This window comes from Sinocyclocheilus anshuiensis, unplaced genomic scaffold, assembly GCF_001515605.1.
Source record: "Sinocyclocheilus anshuiensis isolate Anshui unplaced genomic scaffold, SAMN03320099.WGS_v1.1 scaffold1746, whole genome shotgun sequence".
NCBI lineage: Eukaryota > Metazoa > Chordata > Actinopteri > Cypriniformes > Cyprinidae > Sinocyclocheilus > Sinocyclocheilus anshuiensis.
Genome location: NW_015545562.1, coordinates 454,201 through 470,928, shown reverse-complemented (window position 1 = coordinate 470,928; position 16,728 = coordinate 454,201). Strand labels below are relative to the sequence as shown.

Below are 16,728 nucleotides of genomic sequence, written 5' to 3'. Positions count from 1 at the left end.
AAAAGTTACTTTTAAATTTGAAAGTAACCCGCCAGCAGGTGGCAGCAAGTTGACTGTCTTAATGAGTGAGTCATTGAGGCATTCAAACGATTCGTTCAAACGGCTGATTCATTCAAGAATGCAGCAAGCGCCTGTCTTTATGAATGGACCACTGAATCATTGACTCAAATTATTAATTCAAAGATGCGAATCATTCAGTAACCTAACGAAACACCGCTGACGACGCTGCTGTGTGTTGCTCAGAGATGCGCGGCAGTTCTGCTGCTAAGTTTGTTTGGAACTATTTTCGTTAAACAAATCGAGCAAAAACAGTCACATTGACATTATTGTACTAAAATGTATGCCCCAAGTCACTTAATATTAACTACTCGTTTGAAAGTCTTGTTTAAAATCAATGTCGAATTTACAATCGTACTGATTTTTGGGGAAAATTGCACTCTCTTAGTCATGTCATGTTAATTAATTAGGCTAGGCTTTATGTAATAAATGTAAAAACAAATTTTTTTACTGCAGTATGTTTCTTCTGTGTGCAGTTTGTTTCGAATTCTCCATGAGATTCTCACGTGAGTCTCAACTGCCGCGACCTTGTTACTATTGATTATCCATTATGAATTGCCGTTTACACCAAGTGTAATAAAATCAGAATCATTCTAGCTGAAATTTTGGTGCTTCTCTAATTCAATGTTTTAATTAGATTAGATTAGTTGTCCGGTCGGGCAAGTATAATTCTCTTTCACTTGCCCCTTCAAAAAATGCACACAGATCTTTCCTTTTCTTTCTAGATACACCTAGACACTGGAGTGAGTGAGTCACGGAAGAAATCACAATGTGTTCTATTCCGGGACTCCCATCTACGGGTTCAAATGCACCCGTACTCATTACCAGAGTAAACCTGAACCCGGCATGTGTTCTGGTAGAGTTTTGGGGGAATTTTGATCAAGACCGAAAATTTGCTTATCAGCAACTGAAAAAGGAGATTCAATACCCCAGAGAGGGTTTTTGTGAATTGGATGGAAACCCTGGTGACTTGTGCCTCGTACGAGTGTATGAAACATGGTACAGAGCATGTATAGTGTCCAGAGATACTGAAGAGTACAGCGTGTTTTTAATCGATGAAGGCAGAACGCTGCGTGCCACTGTAAACACTTTAGCATGGGGCAAAAGTGACTTTTTCTATCTTCCCCCTGAAGTTGAATTCTGTGTTCTTGCCAATGTCCTGCCACTGTCTCCTGAAAACAAATGGTCAGCAATGGCCTTAGAGTTCATGAAGACTTTCTGTGGTCGAAGAGTCAATGCCACTGTTCAAGATGTTCTTGTGCCCCATCGAACATTCCTACTTGACATTCCTTGCCTGTCCAGACAGATGTTTGAAATGGGCTTTGCCAAGAAGTTGTATGGTGATCGGTTCAAGGAGTTTGTTGCCAGATCTTTGCCAGCCAACAGTGGAACTGGAGAACCTCAGAGAATTTCTTCCATTAGGACCAAACCAACTGAGATCATTGAGCAAATAGAGAAACAGCAGATCTACATGTACCCCGAGCTGCAAACCGATACTGTTGAAACTGTTGTGGTCACAGAAGTAACAAGTCCATTCCGAATATTCTGTCAGCTTAAGGTTTTCTCTCAGGAGCTGAAAAAGTTAACTGAACAGATAACTCAGCATTATGAGGGAAGAGTTGGATGTAATTTTGCAAGACCTGAGAATTTAGGCAGCCCGTGTGCATCAAGAGGAAGTGACGGCAAGTGGTATCGTTCTGTGCTGCAGCAGGTCATGTCTGCCAACAATGTGGTTGAAATTTTGCAGGTGGATTATGGGAAGAAACAGTTTGTTCAAGTTGAGAACATAAGTCCACTTGCCCCAGAATTCTTCAGGATGCCTGTCGTAACGTATGTGTGCTCCCTTCATGGAATAGCCGACAGAGGTATGGGTTGGACAGCTTCACAGATTGATTATCTGAAATCTCTCCTGCTCAACCGCACGGTGATCGCCAAGTTTCAGTATCAGAGCCTTTCTGAAGGTGTCCACTATGTCACGCTTTACGGAGAGGAGAACACAAACATCAACACACTGTTTGAACTGAAACAGAACTGTTCACTGGATTCTGATATGACCCTTACAGACTTTGCTGTTCAAAAGAGCCCATCGTCTGAAAAGAGCAAGATTTTGGAGACAACCGTGGCTGCACACATTGATGAAACCTACTCTGACCTTAAAGGGAACAAACCGGTCTTTTTCACAGAAAGTCTCGCACCTAACACATCGCATGTGGCTGTTGTACAGCATGTGGAGAGCCCTGGAAAGTTTTGGATTCAAACTCAGCGATACGCCGATAAATTCAATCAGCTAATGAATGGCCTCGGAAATCTGTACAGTGATCCAACAAGCACTGACGGATTGATAAGAAAGCCTGTTGTTGGTTTCCTCTGTGCAGCTAAAGCCCAAGATGGTGTGTTTTATAGAGCAGCTATCTATAAGGTAGTTGACAAGAAAGCAGAAGTTTACTTCCTCGACTATGGCAACACAGAACTTGTTGATTGTTTCGATCTCCGACAGTTGCCTCTGAGATTTCAGCAGCTGCCTGCTGTGGCAGTAAAGTGCTCCCTCTATGGCATTACATCCAGACTGAAACATTGGGATGAGAGGGCTACATTGTTCTTTTCGAAACTCATCGAGGACAGAGTACTTGATTTGCATGTAAAAGAAAAGCATCAAGACACTCACATGGTTCAGTTAGTGGATTCGAGTTTAGATGGAGAAAATGATGTGAGCAAGTTGTTGTGCAATGCAGATTTTGCAGACAGTGAAAAGAGCTTTGTGGATATTTCTGCCACAAGACCCTGTGGTTTAAAAACCACACACACCTCTGGTGTATTCTTGACAGGAGCTCGGCCTCAAACGCCTTCCAGTTCTTCTGCCATAATCGACAGTGCATCTGCTTTCAAGGAATACTTGTTTCCCATTGGAAGCTCACTGGAGGTAACTGTATCCTACATTGAGAGTCCAAATGACTTCTGGTGTCAAAAAGCCAGAAATGCAGCATGTTTAGAAGTGCTAATGCAAGACATTCAGCGTTTCTATGCTCATAGTGAATTTCAGCCACCTTTGGAAGCTGCTTGTGTTGCCCGTCATCCTGAAACTGGGATATGGTACAGAGCCTTAGTCATTCAAAAGCACCAAACACCTCATGTTGATGTCTTGTTCATTGACTACGGACAGACAAAGAAGGTTGCTGTTGAAGATCTTCGAAAGATCACTCCAGCATTCTTGAAGATGAAAGGACAAGCCTTTCGATGCAGTTTGTATAACCTGATCCACCCAGTATCTCACTCAGCTTTAGACTGGAGCCCTGAAGCCACAGTGCAGTTTCAAGAGTTTGTTGACACAGCAGGGTCCATGAATGTGCCCCTAAAATGCACCATATTTGCTGTAATGTATGACTCCCAGAAAGTTGTGTTCAATGTGGTGGACTTGGAGACCCCATTCCAAAGCATTTGCAATCTCCTTGTCCAAAGACGTCTAGCTGATCGTGCACCCTCTAAGAAAGCTCCTCTTCCACCCTTTCGCCTGGACACCTACTATTACTCCACACATGGAGTCAAGACTGGATGTGAAGAGGAAGTGAGTATCACCTGTGTGAAAAGTGTCACTCAGTTCTTTTGCCATCTTGCCAGGAATTCAGAGGAGATTGAGAAACTTTCAAACAAGGTCAACTCCCTATGCCGTCAGCTAGAGGTAACCAAGTGTCCTCAGACTTTTGGAACGGTTTGCTTTGCAAAATACACGGATGGACTTTGGTACAGAGGCCAAATAAAGTCTACAAAACCGTCAGTTGTGGTCAATTTTGTGGATTATGGCGACACATTGGAAGTTGTCAAGTCAGACTTGCTTCCAGTTCCAATTGAAGCAGGAGAGATTATGTCCGTCCCAGTGCAGGCAATTGAATGTGGGCTCTCAGATATGCCTGAAGATGTGGCATGTGAAGTGGGAAATTGGTTTCAGAATTTTGCGGACAGTCATTGTTTCACTGCTTTGATCGTGGCAAAAGACCCAGGAGGAAAGCTTTTGGTGGAACTTTATGAGGGAAAAACTCAAGTGAATGCACTGATCAGACAGAAGTTTCGCAATGAAATCCATAGAAATGAAACAAGCGCATTCAAAGGATGTAGTTCAAAGAACAGAAGTGCACAAAGTGGGGCATCCCATATGAAGGAATGTTCCAGTGGTCTAAAGCGAGATTTCGTGGATCAAGTTCCACAGTCCCGTGAAAGTTATGCAGCACAAGGTAATATCGAATCAAAACAGCCACGGAGCAAGTGGGGATTCCATACAAATGGTGGACTAGAACCAACAAGAGATTTTGGGACATTGCATAATTCCCAGAAACAGCTTGAACCACAAAGAAAGTCCAGTGATAGAGCTGATGTGCGTCACCCTTGTAGATCTGACAAATCCGATGGTGTTCAGCCCAAGTCCCAGGCTCTTCTTAACGAATCGGCGATCACAGTGAAAGTAATACAACCAGGTCTAGAAGCTGAGGTATTCATCTCTCATTGCAATAGCCCTTGTAGCTTCTTTGTTCAGTTTGCAACTGATGAAGATGACATTTATTCGCTTGTGGAGAAATTGAATGCTGACCAGTCAAGGTGCGCCAACATTGATCCCAGTGATATTCGTGAGGGAGATGTGGTTTGTGCAATGTTTCCTGAAGATAACTCCTGGTACCGTGCAGCAGTAAGAAAAAACCTTGGTGACACAATCAACGTCGAATTTGTTGACTTTGGAAACGCGGCTACAATTTCTGCTTCAAAAATATGTCGTCTTGATCAATCGTTTGCTTCGTTTCCTAGGTACAGCATCCACTGCTCTGTACATAAACTGAATGTTGAGAGTGGAGACCAAGAACTTGCACCCAACTTCAAACGGGTAATTGAACAAAACATTGAAAAGGTCATGTGCACGTTTGTGAAAATGTCAGGCACCATTTGGGAAGTGAAACTTGATGTTAATGGTGTAGTGTTGGGATCCACCTGCAGGGATGATGCTACACCAGCAGCTGAGCTTACGAGCCCAGGTGTCAAGCAGACATCTGAAATCATGGTCTGTACCCATTACAAGAACCCTGACGTATCAGCTGGTCAAATGATCACTGGATACACCTCATTCATCAAGGGTCCTCAGCTCTTCTGGTGCCAGTATGCGGCAACAGACCAATTTCAAGGGATTTCAGACATGCTACAGAATGCTGGTAATGCATCAGAAGAAACTTTGAGTGAGGAATCTCTGCCAGTTGGAAGTGCTTGCATTGCTCTTTTCACTGAAGATAATTTGTGGTATCGAGCTAAAGTTACATCTAGGGACCTTGACACACTCTCCATTACCTTTGTAGACTATGGAAATGAAGCAAAAGTCAATATCGTTGATGTTAAAGCACTTCCACCTGAGCTATCGGATGTGCCCCCTCAGGCATTCTACTGCCAGCTTGAAGGTTTTGATCTTTCCAAGGGTTTCTGGGCTGAAGAGGCAGATGATGTGTTCTTTGAGCTAGTTAATGACAAGCTTTTAAATATCACTGTTGAGAAAATGGGGAACTCTGAAATGCCACACTTCATCAAGATGGATTGTAATGGTGTTGTCATCAATGATACCATGAGAAGCTATTGGAAAAGTCAAAGTCCTGAAACTCCATCTGTTGAACACTTGAGTGGAGCAAATATTGTGTCCACCGATGCCTCTGTGGCTGCTGAAGTTTATATTGACTCAGTAGTTATCCATGATTCAGACACTGACCATGCTGACAATGAAACCTGCACCTCACTTCTCGAAATACAGCATTCTGAACAAGAGCAGCTTGATTTACTGACAAGTACAAAAGTCGGAAATGAAGGTCAGGATGAGCCACTCGAGATGATTACTGAAGATGTTGCTTCGCCTGAAGCAATGAGTATAGTTCCCTCTGATGCACAAGTGGACCTTGAAACCATATGTGTCATGGAAGGTGCTTCAGCTTTCACAAGTCCATCAGACACAACAAACCAGCATGCTTTTGCTAAAGAGACAGACACAACTCCTTTTCCTGTAGTTTTGCCACAGCACTCCGAGGGAGCTACAGCTAGTATTTCCTCAGAGAATATAGATAGCTTCTTGATGAATAACACTGATTCTCAGTTATGCATTGTTGAGGGACCAGAGTCACCATCATTTGAGATCATTCAATCAGGTAAGCCTGAATTTTGACATTTTGTAGTACAACTTTTAGAGATAGTGTTAACTATATGCAAGAGGTCTCCCTTCTTTCCTTTTATTTTATTTTTATTTATTTTATTTATTTATTTTTTTTTCAAATTTTTAAAGACTTGGGCTATTTAATGCGAGCAACAGAGAAAAAGCCTGCTGGGTCAGAATGTGTGATATGGTCTCACGTAAGAAGAAATTGGTGCAGAGCACAAATTTTAAAAAGTTCTGAAGATGCTGAATTGGTGAGTATTTATTTATTTATTTATTTATTTCTCTTCTCATTTACACTTTTTTTTTTTTTTTTCTTTCACTTTTTTCTGTTAAAGAAACCAGGTTTTGTTTTGTTTAACTTCAGATTCATCTTCAGACTCATGTTGTTGTTGTTTTTTTTCCCAGGTGTTGCTTGTGGAACATGATTCTGAGGTGGTAGTAGATCCTCTCAACGTCTTTGAAATTCTGCCAGACAAGCTATTGCAGGTGTGGCATGCTGGAATCAATTTTTGTGTTTATAATTATAATCAGAAAGCATTTTTTACTCATCCAGTGTTTTAATTCCAGACTTCATGCATTGAAGCTGTAGTTCCAAGTGGTAAGTATTATATTTTGTTGTTATATTTTAAAGAAAAATGTCAGTGATGCAGTCCTACTTGGTTATTTTACCCCACCCATGCCTTAGAATGCCACAGGTTTTTTTTCCTGTTTTCTTTGTTTCTGATCACATTTTTCACCTGAAATAATCATTTAAGATCCTTAAACATGTCAAATGTTTTGTAGATGAAGTAACCAAGGAGAAACACACTGCATTGAAGAATAGTCCTTCAAAGGTAAATGGATGTTTAACTGTGGTACGCAGAATGTTTTCAGCCGTTGAGAATAGAGCGTGTAACAACCAATTCTACCTCTAATCACATCAGGCGGAAGAAACAGAATATGAAACTGTTGTCACCACAGAGTCAGAAGAACCAAATGGTAAGTAATACAAAATTACTGCATCACGTACTGCCAAGGTAGAGGACAAAATGTATATACTTTATACACATTAAAATATGCTATGGTGTTATTAATTGGTGGCAAAGTAGTATATAAATCATAAGTGCAAAATTTTTCAAAATTGCATTTTTTAATATGTAAAGGTGAAGAGAAACAAATTGACCAAATGGATCCAGGTGATGAACATGCAGACCAGGTACACTTTGATGCTGTTGTACCAATCAAAAGCAAATACAAATACAGTTGACCGATAGTAATCACATAGCCCAGTGTCTCAACATGTTTTACTTGCAGCCTCAAGTCTCAGGTTTTGTGTCCTGCTCCGCTGTTGAAGACTCTGAAGGTGAGCGAGCTTAGTTGATTTACCTATTTTTTTTTAAAAGTATTGGGACCTCAATTATAAATGGTGCGTAGTGCCCTTATTCTATGAATGTACTGTATAATGTCTGTGTGAAATGATTATCTTAAGTCTATTGAATCTGCATTTGAATGAATATCTACGTTCAGACAGAATGAAATATCAAGTCCTTATGAAAAAATTTGCATACATAATGTGCGGTTGGTTAGACTTATTTTCAAACAAAAACGAGTGTAATTCCATCAGGGTTATAAAAAAAACCTAAACAAATGTTGTCCTGCTTTATCTTAGACCTCAATGCAAATGACCGGGATGTATTATTTGTTTGTTTAGTTGTAGATACTCTGGGGGAAGTTGCACAAGTGCACGATCTTGTTCAAGTACTGAGTGTAAGTACACATATAAGACTGTTGAGATGAGATTTACAACTACTTAATCTTATTAACCCACTCCTTCAACTTATTTGTACTTCAGCCTGAACCGGTAGAAAGCAAGGATCCACAAGAGGATTTAAATACTTCATCTGGAGAGCAAAGAGGTTACACTTCATACTTCATGGAGATAAAAACTCCAATAAACTTAAATTAGTAGTCGTCTGTGATTTTTGTTTTTATTGTAATTTGTAAAAGGTGACCGTTTAGAATATCCTGCCAACATGAGCACTGGAGTGGATTTGCTGATAGATTTCCTTGATGTGACTCCCCATGATAAGGTGTTTTGTGCTTTCTCTCATTTATCTTAAAGACCTACACCACATAGTGGCTAAAAATATATTCCTTTCATATGGTTTTGAAAACAGGGGGGGTGTGAGACTGAGCTCGAAACGGATGACTTGCTTGAGGAGTTTAATAGTATGTTATTTTTGCATTCCGTATTCAAATGAAAGTCTTTAAATTTGAACAAATATAGTGTAGATGTTTAGCATGTTATTTTTTTATTTATTTTTTTATAGATGTTACTGAAGATCTTATTGTCCTTACCAGTGATGGAACAGAGTCTGACACTGCATCTGATGGCACGGTATTATAAGCTTGCTGTTAAATTATTTTATTCATTAACCACAAATGTGAGGCGTTTATTGATATTCCTCACTTTGAAAACATCAGCTTCAGGGAGATCCAATTACTCCAGAAATCCATGCTGATGCTGAAGAATCTTCATGTAAGTCATTTGAGTGCAAATATAAATGGGGAAAATCATTAACAGTCCCACTGTTTTTATTTGAAATCTTAATTTCTGGTTGAAGTGAGAACTGATGGTAGTGTGCTTCACAGGTTTACAAGAAAAGTCAGATGCATCTGATTGCACCAGCGCCGAGGATTCACGTGTTACTCATCTGACCCTGAGGGTTGAGGATGCATCTGACGATGACGTCATTTTTGTTGGTGTTTTGCAAGAATCCCAGGCAGAAGTATATGAGCCGGAGAGTGAAAATGAAAAACAGAAGATTGACTAATGTAAACCACTCAGTAGATGGTTGATGTATCCTAAGAGGCAAGTTACTTATGTAATGTGGTTGTTTGTTTGTTTTGGTTAATCACATATTGCCAACAGCTTGATGTATTAAGTTTTTTTTTGTCTAATACCATAAACCGCATAATAGCAACAATAAGCACTTCTGCTTGTTCATAGAGCTGTAGTTTTGTTTTCTCCTTCCATTACTGTTCAGTGATTTCTCTTTGCAGATGAAGGCTGTTCTGTTTTTTGTTATTACACAGCCTTTCGTTGGATTCCTTATTGCATTTTGAAACGGTTTCTAAATTGTACTTTATCCAGGGCTATTGTTGCTTGTTCAAATGCTTGTTCAACTTAAATGTTTACATTGCCGTGAAAACAATTTGCTGCATTTTGTGGAAACTTGTTGAAATTTTCTTTAATAAATATGCAACTTTTGTGTGTAGCACTTGTATGAACATTACTTAGTGTTATTAAGACTTTTTGTATGATGATGGGGGGGGGGAACAAATACCAAGTGTCATATATTCTGTTTAATAAACAAAATCCCATATACATATAAACAACTTTGCATTTTGTGGCTTTACTGGAAACCATTGAAATACTGCAATTTGAGTTTTTCATTTTTTCACTGACCAGAAATTAGTAGTGTAAAAACTGATTCTATTGACTTACAAATCAGGAAATTAGGTTTTAGTAACAGATTCAGCGAAAACTATGGGATTACGTTCTACTTTCCAGATTGTTAGGGTGAAACAAGCAGGCTATGATGAATATATTTCACAGTATGGTATTTCATATTTCCAAATGGTTGTCTGCTAACTGTCCCCTTATAACATCAGTCACAGATTTATTGAAAACATTGCATTGATATAAAAACCCACTTTCTATAACTAAAAACATTAAGGCACGACAAAGGATGGTGAAGTGTTAAAAAAAAGTCAGTCTATTGCACTGTCTGTTTTGCAAATATGTGGCTGTTAGCAAGTGGTACCTTTTACAAGTCATCCTGTATAGATTGTGTAGTTTTGCCATTTAAAAAATGCTAAATGAAATTTACATCAGATCACAGTCTAATCCATAATGCAAATTCAATCGTATTCATACACAGCAGTCAAAAATTGTCTCTTACATGAAATGTCAAAAACAGATTTTGCATAATGATAGATTGGCCCTTTCTCAAACATGTAACCTTCTGACTCTTACTTGTTAAATGTGCATTTGCAAGATTACAAAATCATTGTACTGATACACATTTCATGTTACTCGATTAAACAGATGACTGTGGTATAGTAATGTTGGTTCCTGGAATCAAGTTGTCATCTTTTCCATCAATTAAAGGATCCCACTGATTAAAGTCTCTGTCCATATCTAGAAAATAAAAAGATATGTTAGATATAGCAAAAACCAGTATTATGTACACTACTGATGTAATGTTTGGGGGGGGGCGGGGTCTGAAGTTTAACACGGCTGCATTGATTTCAGGGTGTCCGCGGGCTAATGACTTTACAATCATTGGACAGACCGAAGATTTTTTCTTCCCCGCGGTAAATTACTGCGTCATCAGAGAGAACAACAGAATCCAACCTCGCGCTGAGGCGAACTCTGTTTGTCTCGAGACTTCAGAACAAATGAGCGTGACAGCACACATAAACTCAGAAGAAACACACTGAGGTAAAAATTCAAAATGTTTAGTTTATTCATAACATGATATAGTTAACACCATGACAAGTGAGCTATTTTACTCAATATTCTCACGACGCAAAAAAAAACAAACATTCAAAACACCTAACGTTAGAGTGCACGCATTACGTGAAGTCTAGTGCGCTGTGCCCGATCACTGCATGATTCAGTCCATTAAAATACATTCAGCATGATCACAAATTCAAGACATGGGGGTAGAAAATGTGTATATTTATACTCCAGTTCACACGGAAGTGTGCCTTTTTTTTCTCTAAAAATTACCATATACAAATGTGATATATTTGTATATTCATAAATGCATTTAAAACATTAATCTCATAACATTATTTATTGCAGTTGTAATTATTGTTATTTGCAGTGTAAATGATTTAATCTGACTGGTAGCAGCCCTATAGTGTATATTGAATTTATTGATAAATTGTAATAATTTGACATGTAAGATGATGCATACATCTAAAAAGGTTAAAAATAGGCCTTTGTAAAGGTAAATATGCAGATTTAAGTATGTAAAAGCTGATAGAACACTGGTGAAAATATTGCTTCAGAATAAATTGTTTACTCGACCAAAAATCTCAGTGATGCAGTTATTTTGTGGGGATATTTTGTATGGAATATTGTCTGCTGACATGAAAAGTTCACTGTATATCATAGTAATAAATACCATTTATTACAGCATTGATATTTTGTTTTCTTTTTAATTTATACACATTAAATATTACATATATGTATGTAATAAAATGTGTATTTCCATTACAGGTTTAGGTCTTAAATTTCATATAAGGTGGTATTAAAAAGGTCTTAAAAAGTCTTAAATTTAACTTCTTCAAGTCTGCAGAAACCCTGGATTTGTAAAACTTGTTGACCCCAAACCTTTTAAGTGTAGTTAAATAAATAAACAGAAAGTGATCTGGAGCACACAAACCCAAAAACGTAAATAACTCACTTAAGTGGCGTTGAAGAAAAGCCAAAGTTGCTTTGTTAGAAAGATCCAAGGCTATGTGTGGATCAATCTCTCCTTTTAGCTTCATGAGCCTTCCAATCCAGTTCCCAGTAAGAAATGTGAAATCTGGGAAGCTCTGATGGACCGTCCCTCTGCCAAAAATAGTACAGCACAATTAAATGAAGCACATTTTTCAGACTGAATTACAACTTGACTTGGAAAAAAAAAAAAAAAAAGACTGACTTGATGGTTATCATTTTTCTAGGAAAGATAGCAGAGTCCAGCTTCTTCATGCGGATGATATTCCCAATCCACTGGAATTTTTCAGAGTTTATAAAAAAGATTGGCTGCTTCACTCCTGGGAAGATCTCCTCGTCCAGAGGAAACATCCAGGTGTCCAGTGCCACACCACACCTAGGAAGCAACATTGATTCCAGGATGATTATTTCGTTTTTTAATCTCTTCTTGCAAACTACATGGTGCTACCAACATGCTACTGTAATTAGTTTACCAAGTGAATGTGTCTTTCTTGACTAGTTTAATTTGTTCCCAAAAAAAATCATGCTAAAAATTGAATTTTTCTTAAATTATTCTACCAATGTCGCTATTTAGAGTGCATGACAAGATTTCAAGTAGCATGCCAGTATGTATGAAAATGCATCTAAAAAAAACAGGAAACTTGCAGAGGTTTTCACAGACACCAGTGTGAAGGATAAAGTAAAGGCCAACCGCACTGAGAACATCGTTTCTCAGACAGCTTGATAAATGTTTACCATCTACCCACAAGATCTCATAACTCATAGTTGTCATGATATGTACGGGGCATCCTAATCAGCTCAAAACATACTTGAATTTGACGTCCTTGCACAAACATTCGATCACCGTCGCGCCTCCGAAGGAATGTCCCATAATTGCTATTCTACACAAGTCCATGGAGTTCTGAAATGCAGGAAGGCTCATTGTCATCAGCACTCCACAGAATATGATTGAGCAGTTCTCAATTTTAACTAAACTAATTGAGTTTAAACTTATTGTAATATTCACCTCCATTGTTGACAAATCAAAGTCACACTGTAAGACGTTCTCCACAGACTTTCCTGAATTGATGTCAAAGAGAATATCCAAGGCTCTGATGCATTCATCTGCTCTTTGCTTTACCTGAAACATAAAGGAAATTTGAATCATCATTTGCATGGAGCACAGACAGTTCCTTAAATGGTGCATTAGCCAGGACCACAATTCATGCTTTATCCAATTCAGGAATTATCCACAAAAAGATGTAGAGGTAACTGTCACTAACACTAAATACATAAAAGCATAATGATTAATGGTGGGTTTTCATGCAAAACAACATAACACCAAAATTTCTGGCTGAAAATATCAGAAAAGGTCCTGGGAATGACTAGCATAGGAAGACTATGTTTTGGATATCAGATGAGTAACAAGTAAGGTGACTTTCTCACTTGCTTGTTTCTTAGAGGAAACTCATTCTCGCCCGGTTTCAACGGCCTGTAGTACATCCAAACCTCCTCCAGATTATCAGACACAGGCTTGGCTATGTCACATGACGGATGCTTTTTTGTTCCTGGCTCAGTATGCTCTCTGAAGTAAAAAGTTGCAGAAGAAGATTCATCCCTGAAATTAAAAAGACATTTTAGTGAAAAAATACACCAGACAAAACACAACACAACAATAAGTGATCTTGAGATTTTTAACAAGAGTGAGGATATATAATGTTTTTTAGATGCAAAATTTAATTTCTAGATAATGGACACTTTTAACAGACTGTGATGCCGCAAGGTTTTTTTTTTTATATTTTCTTTTTATGTACATTTACAACACTATACTTTCTCTGTTTTCTTGCCTTGGCATTAAATTACATAAAACTAGTTAAAGTTAACACTGATGCAAGAGTGTTTCAAATACAAAGACTGAGGGAGTGACGTCAAATTTGACATTTTTCTCTCTTTTTATATTTTTTTCGTTATTGGGACAAATGAGATTGTAAAAAATATATTTGTTGTAGTTTCTGTTCACCAGTATAGAAGTTTACTCAACTATGACAACTGAGAACGCCGAAATATGAAATGGTTCCATAGTAATTACTGTAGTTATAAAAAAATTGGTTACCTTATTACTTATAAACTTACGAGTTCTAAAAAACACTGAAGTATTTCCAATGTTCCATTTTGATTTAATTTTAACGCCAGTTAACGCCATCTCATTGAGATCCTAGTTTTATAATCTGAAAGGCAGTGTTTCACCAATCCTGCTGTCCTGTTATGTGTCAGTCCACCGGTAAACACTGTTAAGAATGTGATGACCTAGTTCATACTATTGTTTGCATTCTTCTCACACACTTTGACTATTACAACATACAAAACCTTTCACTGGCGTGGGGCAAGGAGAGTTACTGAACAACAGTTGTAATTGTGTCAGTTTGTGGTTAGTGGCTAACTCTTATCTCAATGTACTGGTCCAGTTGCAAAGAAAAAAAAAAAAAAAAAAAAAGCTTTTACAGCTAATAAATTCCAACTGAAAGCAAGCACCTGTGTTCCACAGATGCAACAATGAAGCCCTGTGACGCCAATTCAACACATATGGCCGAATACAATGTCCTGAAAATACAACACACAAAAACACAGTGGCAGTGTAAAACATTGAATCAAGGATTGAGATCACGTTTATGCCTGAAACTTCAAATGACTTCAACCACACCTGAAAGCTCCCAGTCCATGAGAGAAAATAATAACAGGATATTTCCCATCCCGTTTAAACGACGCATTCCAGGCTGCTGGGGTTTTACAATTCCCTAATGCAAACAAACAGACATAAATGTCCATAGCATGACAACAGTGGCAACCAATGTCTTAACCACATCTCAAAGTGACAGATATGCTGAGGAAGTGGCATGGTTGGGTGACATTTTCAAAGAACTTAGCGCTCAATAACCAAAAATGCTTACCAAAGAGGTAGTTAAAAATTCTTTCACTGAGTGCTCTGTTCATCTTCATAAAGTCTGCGAGGCCGTTAAAATACTCCCTGCACGGGACCCAGTCTGGCAGCTGAGGATTCTCGGATGCTTGGCATGGATAGTAGAGTCTCAAGAACGTACCCTTGAAGAAATATAAATACATTTTTTAAATCTGCTGATGACACACAAACAATTTGAGTACAGACAATTCAAGTGCACACTAACATGGACCGTGTGGCCCACCATCAGGTCTGTGCATCCCACTTGGTGGGGTCCTTTTCCTGGTGGGATACTCATAGTGTTGTTGTGCCCGCTTGAATTACCCATTGTGAAAACAGCCAACCAGTTCCACTTAGGAATAAACTTTAAACCTGAAAAACAAGATAACCACATTATCATATCAGAGCATGACATGTTATGCCATTTTCAAACAAGTTTGTTGACTCTCTCAGCTGGCACGGTTCTTGGTGCCTGACAACTCGGTGCTTGTTAATAGCCACATTTTGGTTTATTAGTCATATGAATACAGCTTAGAGAAGTAGCTCATGTGAGCTCATCGTGCTTGTCAGTGTAATAATAACTGCCCACACTGTTATGGTTCACATAAATACAACACAAATGCAGTTAAAACAATGGTCTGACAATTCGAAAAATATGCAAAATCGTTATGAAAACAAGTGACGAGATAGGAAGTGACTGTCAATAGCGAAACCAGTGACAACGACCAACTTGTTTACAATTAGCAGACTAGCCACTGCAATGGCAAGGCGTCGAACAACTTTTTAAAAACTAATTTCTCATGACTTACCCGACGTTGACTTTGACCATTCATATATCTTCTTGACTAGAGTCAGCTGAACGAGTCTGCCGACAGAATACATCGACGTTAGCAGGACTAACATAAAGTGTCAGCTGAAGTCCTCGCTGAGCAGGCGGAGCCTCATCATGGCCGCGACTCGTTACACATGTGTCAGGCACTGTCACAGATTCTGCTCAATTTGGATCAGTGTGAAAAACGTGCTGACTTTTTTTGTGAAAGTCTTTTTGTGAAACAAATCTTCTAAGTGAACGATTCGCATTGAAAGCACGTCCCTGCTTTCGTGCCTTTAATGACGGACTGTAGCGCGAGCCAATAGCATTCGAGTGCGGGCTGTGAAGCAGCATTTCATTTGTTGGATTTCTGAACGAACACGCCCCCTTCACTGAACAAATGAGTTCGATTCAGAAGTGAAGAATCTTGTTCAATTAAGTAAACAATCAAACGTGATGGAATGAGATCCAGGGCCAGACAGAAGAGTAATGACAGATCAATTTTAAAACAAGGAATATTAAATGTATTAAATAAAACTTAGTGATACAATAAAGTAAATATGAAAATTATAATAGGAAGTTTAAACAAAATTAAGATCTTATTCAATAATTTGTACTAAAGCAGAGTATTCCAAATTGTTATATCTAAGGGATGAAGTAGGCCTAGTGAATATTAGAAGAAAAGCCCAAAGTAGCTATAAGCAGAATGCGAGGAGAGGGGAAAAGCAGAGTAAAGAGTGAAGAGCAAAAGAGTAAAGAATCAGAGTAGGCACAAGTATTATACATGCAGGAAACCTACAACCTCTCAAACTGGTGTTTATGTTTAATAAGAAAAGGTCAAACAGACTTATCCATTATGTCACTCATCCATTGTGTCATATGTTGTCCTAAGGACTATAGGTCAGGTTAGGCTCAGTCATCGTGACCAGTCAAATGTTGTTGCGGTTAAATATAGACATGGTTTTCACACCTTTAGAACAAATACAACAAAACAAGCAGTTTCAAGTATCAAATCTTAAATTACAAAAACACAGTTTCTGGAAAAGAACATCTAGCAGCCTACTGTTAACGACTAATTCTGAGAAACATTATTACTTAGGCAGTTGTTGAAAGATGTCCAATATCTAACAAAACACCAGTAAAAAAAAAAAAAATATATATATATCTTTCATACATATATAAAATGAGTATAACATACATATTTTTGGAGAATACTACAAATATTACATATGAACAAAAAAACTAAATAAAATATAAACATA

General features: G+C 38.3%; 2 protein-coding genes across 4 annotated transcripts in view; one reads left to right on the top strand and one right to left on the bottom strand.

Annotated features, from left to right (window-relative positions):
* Window positions 1–9,573, top strand: part of LOC107698349 (tudor domain-containing protein 6-like) — an 18,086-nt gene extending 8,513 nt beyond the window's left edge. Inside the window, exons 2-16 of one of the 2 annotated variants that reach the window (XM_016499309.1) lie at window positions 783–6,218; window positions 6,353–6,477; window positions 6,632–6,712; window positions 6,794–6,824; window positions 7,010–7,059; window positions 7,150–7,204; window positions 7,369–7,421; window positions 7,520–7,568; window positions 7,917–7,972; window positions 8,058–8,121; window positions 8,225–8,295; window positions 8,383–8,434; window positions 8,536–8,603; window positions 8,690–8,744; window positions 8,858–9,573. In XM_016499309.1, coding sequence (XP_016354795.1) covers window positions 827–6,218; window positions 6,353–6,477; window positions 6,632–6,712; window positions 6,794–6,824; window positions 7,010–7,059; window positions 7,150–7,204; window positions 7,369–7,421; window positions 7,520–7,568; window positions 7,917–7,972; window positions 8,058–8,121; window positions 8,225–8,295; window positions 8,383–8,434; window positions 8,536–8,603; window positions 8,690–8,744; window positions 8,858–9,039 — 6,384 coding nt within the window. In that variant the 5' untranslated portion in view covers window positions 783–826 and the 3' untranslated portion in view covers window positions 9,040–9,573. Of the gene's footprint in view, window positions 1–782; window positions 6,219–6,352; window positions 6,478–6,631; window positions 6,713–6,793; window positions 6,825–7,009; window positions 7,060–7,149; window positions 7,205–7,368; window positions 7,422–7,519; window positions 7,569–7,916; window positions 7,973–8,057; window positions 8,122–8,212; window positions 8,296–8,382; window positions 8,435–8,535; window positions 8,604–8,689; window positions 8,745–8,857 lie in introns of both variants that reach the window. The other variant, XM_016499308.1, reaches the window with a different exon arrangement.
* On the bottom strand, window positions 9,103–15,749 carry LOC107698350 (platelet-activating factor acetylhydrolase-like). 2 transcript variants are annotated; one of them, XM_016499312.1, is made up of 11 exons: window positions 15,465–15,749; window positions 14,900–15,027; window positions 14,648–14,798; window positions 14,401–14,494; window positions 14,232–14,300; window positions 13,146–13,317; window positions 12,727–12,840; window positions 12,530–12,621; window positions 11,926–12,096; window positions 11,686–11,834; window positions 9,103–10,409 (listed from the first exon to the last, which is right to left on the bottom strand). In XM_016499312.1, the coding sequence occupies exons 1-11, from the start codon at window positions 15,556–15,558 to the stop codon at window positions 10,309–10,311; spliced, it is 1,335 nt and encodes a 444-aa protein (XP_016354798.1). In that variant the 5' UTR covers window positions 15,559–15,749; the 3' UTR covers window positions 9,103–10,308. The 2 variants fall into 2 exon arrangements, with proteins under 2 accessions (XP_016354798.1, XP_016354796.1); XM_016499310.1 differs by having other exon boundaries at window positions 14,882–15,027; window positions 15,465–15,748.
* Window positions 15,750–16,728: the final 979 nt, after the last annotated feature.

Bases quoted from the DNA above. Each gene is read 5' to 3' on its own strand.
- LOC107698350 (XM_016499310.1), bottom strand. From the start codon at position 15,558: ATGTTAGTCCTGCTAACGTCGATGTATTCTGTCGGCAGACTCGTTCAG. The intron at 15,028-15,464 runs GTAAGTCATGAG...CTTGTTTTTCAG, and splicing joins ATGGTCAAAGTCAACGTCGG to GTTTAAAGTTTATTCCTAAG. The intron at 11,835-11,925 runs GTCAGTCTTTTT...TATTTTTGGCAG, and splicing joins AGAAAAATGATAACCATCAA to AGGGACGGTCCATCAGAGCT.